Source organism: Corvus hawaiiensis, chromosome 23 (assembly GCF_020740725.1).
Source record: "Corvus hawaiiensis isolate bCorHaw1 chromosome 23, bCorHaw1.pri.cur, whole genome shotgun sequence".
Classification (NCBI taxonomy): Eukaryota; Metazoa; Chordata; class Aves; order Passeriformes; family Corvidae; genus Corvus; species Corvus hawaiiensis.
The window spans coordinates 7,084,382-7,090,406 of record NC_063235.1 but is presented as its reverse complement, the minus strand read 5'-3'; the positions used below and the strand labels follow the sequence as shown (position 1 = coordinate 7,090,406).

The following is a 6,025-nucleotide window of genomic DNA, read 5'->3' as shown; positions in this document are numbered from 1 at the left end:
CCACGCCCACCGCGCCACGCCCACCCCGCGGCCACGCCCCCTCCGGGCGCAGCGCCCTGTGATTGGCCAGCTGGGGCGGCGGGGCGGGGCGAGCGCGGAGGGCGTTTAATGATGTTAATTAATCAATTAATTAATTACTTACATTTCTGGTTATTAATCAGGAAGGAATTGTTTCCTGCGAGGGTGAGGGGGTCCTGGCGCAGGTTGGCTGGAGAAGCTGTGGGTGCCCCTGGAAGTGCCCACGGCCAGGCTGGAGCAGCCTGGGATAGGGGAAGGTGTCGCTGCCCGTGGCAGGGGTGGATTGGGATGGGCTTTAAGGTCCTTCCAAAACAAACGGTTCCGGGACTCTATGATTTATTGCTTGGTGGCCAGAAAAAATCACTACAGCCCCTCACACCCTTGGTTGTGCTCTGGCTTTGTGTGGCGGTGACACAAGAGCTGCCGCCCCTCTCTGTTCCCTGTTCTGTGCCCCTTTCCTCGCCAGGCTGCAGGGCTGGAAGTGCGCCCCATGTCCAGGAGCTGGGGGCACAGGGCTCCTGTCACAGGTCCTGCTGTCTCCTCAACCATTGCAAAGCTATCACAGGGACATTTTGGGAGAAGCCAGGGCCACCCACTGCTCAGGGCCCCGCAAAGACCAAGGAGAGGGAGATTCATTCCCTGGAGAGTGGGCTCTCCAGGGTTAATTGGGAAGGATCCCGGGGGTGATTAGTGCCCTGGGTCCTGCCTAAGCTGTCCCAAGCCAATTAGGGGCCAATGAGCCCCTTGTGGGTTCGGAAAGCTGCTTAGGGCATTACAACCCCTCCATTCCTGTGAATCCCTTTAATCGAGTCCAGAAGCAATTAGTTAATCAATGTCACCCTGGGCAGGGCCAGGTCGTGTCTGGGTCTGGTCAGTGTCGGACCCCTGCTCTGCCCTCCCCGGTGCCCAGCCAGCCCTGTTCCCCTGCCAGCGCCTGGCAGAGCCGCAGGGGCCAGAACAGGAACAATTTTGCAAGATGTGCTTGGCAGGTCCCGGCTCAGTCACTTGCTCCACACGTGAGCCGGGGCGGAAGGAGCCCCGAAACAGCTGTGGGGGGAGGCCTGGGGAGAGGAGGGGGTCAGTGCACCCCGACGCCGTGTGCCTGTGCATCCATGCGCACGTGTATCCATGCACCTGTGCATCCTGCATCCCTGCATCCCTGCACACCTACACCTGTGTGCCCACACACCCCTGCCCCCCCTCCTGCCTGCAGTCGCTGTGGTCACTGCAGCAGGCCCCAGCCTGTCTCCCTGCCGTGACCCATCTGTGGCAAGGGTAGAGTTACCCTGGCGGTGCAGCTGCCCGTGCTGACAGCTCTCCCTCTGGCCAGCACTGACCCTTGGCCAGCCGGCTGGGCATCATGTCCGGGGCTGTTTTCAGCGAGGGCTGTGCTCACCCTCTGCCCCCTCAAGCGTTTCTGGGTCAGGTTTTGAACCCCAGCAGCGGAGCCAGCTGGGTCATGGCCGTGACACCGGTGTGGGGAACAGCCTGAGCAGCCCCCACTGTGTTTGGGGACACAGAGGAGCCCCCAGCCCCTGCCTGGGGAGGGGGCACCCTGTTGCATGTGCCAGGGACAGGGGCTGCGTCTCCCCAGAGCTGCCTCTCCCCTCCAAGCACACAGGGAGCCACTGGCGAGGTGTGTTTGCACCCCAGAACTGGTCATGTTTTGGGTGGGGAAAGGGACAAACTCTGGATAAGCCACCCCCTGCTGCAGCTGGCCCAGCTCTGCTTGATTTCTGGAACCATCACAATGTCCTAATGACCACGGGGCTGGTTTTTGCCCCTCCTTGTCCCCACCCTGATGCTGTTTTGGGGTCCAGCCCCAGGCCGTGCTGCTCCCAGGGCATGCAGCCATTTGGCCACGGGGCAGCGCGTGGCCCTGTTTACCCCGCAGCTCCGGTTTAGGCATGTCCACGGCACGGGCGGGCAGGGCCTCCTGGACAGGCTGTGCCCATCTTGTTTACTCGCCCTTCCCGATGGTTCACCACCGTGTGACAGGTGCTGTCCCCGGACACCCGACACCACGGCACCGCATCGGGATTGGGATCCGCATGACCAGCGAGCGCCTTATAAATAGCGGGGCGAGGGGCGCCGGCAGCGAGAGCGGTGAGAGGAGAGCCCTGACGAGCCCATGGATTTCCAAGCCGGCATCCTGCAGGATGGCAGCCCCATGGAGAGCCTGGAGAAGCAGCTCATCTGTCCCATCTGCCTGGAGATGTTCAGCAAGCCCGTGGTGATCCTGCCCTGCCAGCACAACCTTTGCCGCAAGTGCGCCAACGACGTCTTCCAGGTGAGGCAGGGTCCCCGTGCCCATTCCATCCCCACGCCCGGGCTGGGGGGCACTGGGATGTTTGTGGGGACACTGAGGGACCCCCTGATGTTCGTCTTCCCCTCCCAGGCCGCCAACCCGTACTGGCAGAGCCGGGGCAGTTTGATTTCGGGGGGCCGGTTCCGGTGCCCCTCGTGCCGCCACGAGGTGCTGCTGGACCGCCACGGCGTCTACGGGCTGCAGAGGAACCTGCTGGTGGAGAACATCATCGACATCTACAAGCAGGAGTGCTCCAGGTGGGCACGGGCAGCCGGGGCTGCGGGGGACAGGGGGATATGGGGATGTGGGGATGCCGCCCTTCCCGTGCCCCAGCTCCAGCACTGAGACCCCAAGAGATTACACCTGGGGGTCTTCCTGCTGGCTCAATGACCCCTGATTCAAATCTTTTCCTCACTCAAACCTTCTTCCCTCAGCCAAAATCTTCCTCCTGTGACCCAAAACTTCCTCCCCCCACCCAGTTCTCCCTCCTGTCCAGAGCAGTTTGTGCCTCTGGCTGTCTCAGGGGGATGGCGGGTCCCTGGGGGGGTTGGTGGCAGCTGGGCACGTCCTGCTGCCCCCCAAAAGCTCTTGCTGGAACACTCGGTGGGAGATAAGAGGTGTGGGGAACAAATCCAGGCTCTGCTCATGACAACAGGCACTGAGGCTGATAAGGGGCAGAGGGACAGTTTGGGGGGGCCCCAGTGGGTACAAGGATGGGGCTGGGGGGGGACAGAGGGGTCAGAGGCTCTCAAGACAGAGCAGTGGCCCCGGCCAAATTCCCTGAACCACTGTAAATATTGTGTGAGAGCCATGGGGACGGGGACGATGGCACGTGGCAGGTGTCCGCGGCTGCCGGGGGGTCCGGGGGGCCCAGCCCTGTTCCTGCTTCAGAGGGTTGGCTTGTGCCCATGTCCCTCCTTGCTGTCGATGGGACAACTGAGCTGCAGCCCCCGTCCGGGACCCCCCGGGGGTTTCTGGGTGCCCCCACCCCGGTCACACGACGGGTGACGATAAATCCGGGCAGCACGAGGCTAAAATTAGGCACTGGTGCAGCGCCTCTGGACCGCAGCCCCCCCCGTCTCCAGCGCCACCCACTGCCATGCCCAGCACCACGGTGGTTTAAACTGGGACATACTGGGGTTTACACAGGCACAGAGGTTGGTGGTTCCCCAAGGAGCAGTTGTGGGGTTATGCCAGGATCTGGCCTCTTTCCTGGGGACCTGATTTTGGGGTGACTGTGCAGCATCAGTGGGGGTGTCACCACCCTGGGGGTGATTCTGCAGTGGGGACACCATCGTGGCAGGGGTGTCCCTGCAGCAGGGACATCGCCCTGGTGGGGATGTCACCGTGACGGGGACGTCACCGTGGCCGTGCCACCCTCTCCAGCAGGCCACTGAAAAAGGGGGAGCACCCCATGTGCAAGGAGCACGAGGACGAGCGGATCAACATCTACTGCGTCACCTGAGAGGTCCCCACCTGCTCCATGTGCAAAGTGTTCGGCGCCCACAAGGACTGCGAGGTGGCCCCACTGCAAACCGTCTTCCAGGGACAGAAGGTGCCGTGGGGGGGACCCGGGGGGGCTGCGGGAGACACGGCTGGGCCGGGGCGATGTGCTGAGCCAGGACAGTCACAAATAACAGCGGGACTGGCTCACGGGGTATTAATAGCCCCCGGGTGACTTCGCCCAGGAGACAGACTATATTTAGAGCAGCTGTGGCTGGTGAGGGGTGTGGGGGAGCAGAGCTGGGGACAAGCAATGCCCAGCCTGTCCCTGCGTTGGGATGGGAGTTCTCCTCTCCAAAGGAGTTAAAATTTCTTCTACCTGCCCTCACCAGACTGAGCTGAACAACTGCATCTCCATGCTCGTGGCGGGGAATGACCGGATCCAGACTATCATCTCCCAGCTGGAGGACTCCTGCCAGAGCACCGAGGTGAGGAAAGGGGGAAAAGGAGCCCCACAAAAACCCGGGGGTGAAAGCTTAGCTGGGGATGGTCGGGAGTGGGGTAGAGCCCATGGAGATGGGAAGCCCTTGGGATGTTGCAGGTGCTGGAGGGACACAGAGGTGGCATCCCTTGTCCCCGCAGGAGAACAGCGAGGCGGCCAAGCGGGCGCTCTGTGCTCGCTTTGACGCCCTGGCAGCGCTGCTGGAGGAGAAGAAGGCGGAGCTGCTGCAGCGCATCTCTCAGGAGCAGGCGGACAAGACTGCCTTCATCCAGAGCCTCATCTGCCAGTACAAGGAGCAGCTGGAGAAGTCGAGCCGGCTGGTGGAGACAGCCATCCAGGCAGCCGAGGAGACCGGGGGGGCTGCCTTCCTCATGGTGAGACCCCCAAACCTTCCCCCTCCCCGCTGGTGCCCCCATGGGGGTGACACTGTGTGCGGCTTCACTCATCTCCTCCTTCCCCTTCTCCCTCTCCACAGAATGCCAAGCAGCTCATCAAAACGTAAGTGCTCAGACTGGGGAAATTTCCATGATCCAAGCCCCACGGGCAGGATTTGGCGAGTGGGGGGATGCCCTGACCCCCTGCCCTGGTGCCCCACGCTCCCCCCGCTCAGCGAGGGGACAGGGACACACACATCCATGCTCTCCCTGCCCAGGATCGTGGAGGCCTCCAAGGGCGGTCGCCTGGACAAGATCGAGCAGGGATATGAGAGCATGGACGCCTTCTCCGTGAGCCTGGACCACCTCACCGAGGCCGTCCACGCCTTGGACTTCGACCCCGGTAATTCAGCCCCCAGTGCTCCTTTACCGACTCCCACCCACCTAGTGACACTATTTGCTGTTCCTGGTGGCCCCTGGTGACCTTTGGCCACTTGTTTGCAGCAGAGGAAGATGAGGAGTACTTTGATGGGGAGGAAGAAGAGGTGGAAGAGAACTCAGCGCCCGAGAGGACGGTGATGGGTAAGGGGCAGGGCTGAACCCACCTGCCCAGCACCCTCAAGCACCCGTGGGGGAGCTTTGGGGGCTTAGACCCTCCTTGATCACCCCATCCTCTCCCTCGGCAGCTTCCCTGTAGCCACAGCAACGTTGCCGGCGCGGGAGAAACGCCCCTGGGCACAGGATGTCCGGCGACGGATTCGGGATGGGGGGGACACACGGCAGGGACCGGCAGCCTGGCGAGCCGGCGCCTGCTCCAGCACAGGACACTTTTCTATACGGGTGCAAATAGGACAATTCCGCACGTTTTGTAATTCCCTTGTTTTGTATATAATTGTCACGGATTTGAAATTTGTGTATTTTGTAAAGAAAACCGGTGCTTTGCGTGGTTCTTTCTTCCTCGCCTCTCGCTCTCGGCTTTCCAGCCCCGCGGTGGGCACGGGGGTGAGACTGGGCTTGCCAGGCTGGTGCCATCACCGGTGTCCCTGCCAGCGCCGGTCCAAGAGTCCGGTCGGTCCAACTCTTAATTTCCAGCCTCATTAGCACCTCTGGCAGTGCTGGCAGCAGCTCCTGGCCGCCTGCCCGGGATGTAACAGGTCGGCACCCGGCAGGATTTGTCTCCTGGTGGGGGGATGCCCTGTCCAGAGCCCGCTCGGGGTTGGGGATGTGTTACAGAGGGGCTGAGGATGCTCCAGGCTGGGCCAGCCCCCGAAATGGGGATGGTCTTGGCATCGAGCTGCTGGTTTGCTGCAGACTGAGCTCAAAAATACACCTTGGATGCAAAAATACACCATAAATGCAAAAATTACATCCTAAATGCAA

General features: G+C 61.9%; 1 protein-coding gene across 1 annotated transcript; it reads left to right on the top strand.

Annotated features, from left to right (window-relative positions):
- The first annotated feature begins 2,120 nt into the window (after positions 1-2,120).
- On the top strand, positions 2,121-5,587 carry TRIM63 (tripartite motif containing 63). The gene is given in 9 exon segments (XM_048327283.1): positions 2,121-2,308; positions 2,417-2,583; positions 3,713-3,881; positions 4,162-4,257; positions 4,412-4,645; positions 4,747-4,769; positions 4,924-5,048; positions 5,150-5,227; positions 5,332-5,587. Coding segments are annotated over 9 exon segments (1,062 nt in total). The 5' UTR covers positions 2,121-2,149; the 3' UTR covers positions 5,343-5,587.
- The last annotated feature ends 438 nt before the right edge of the window (positions 5,588-6,025 follow it).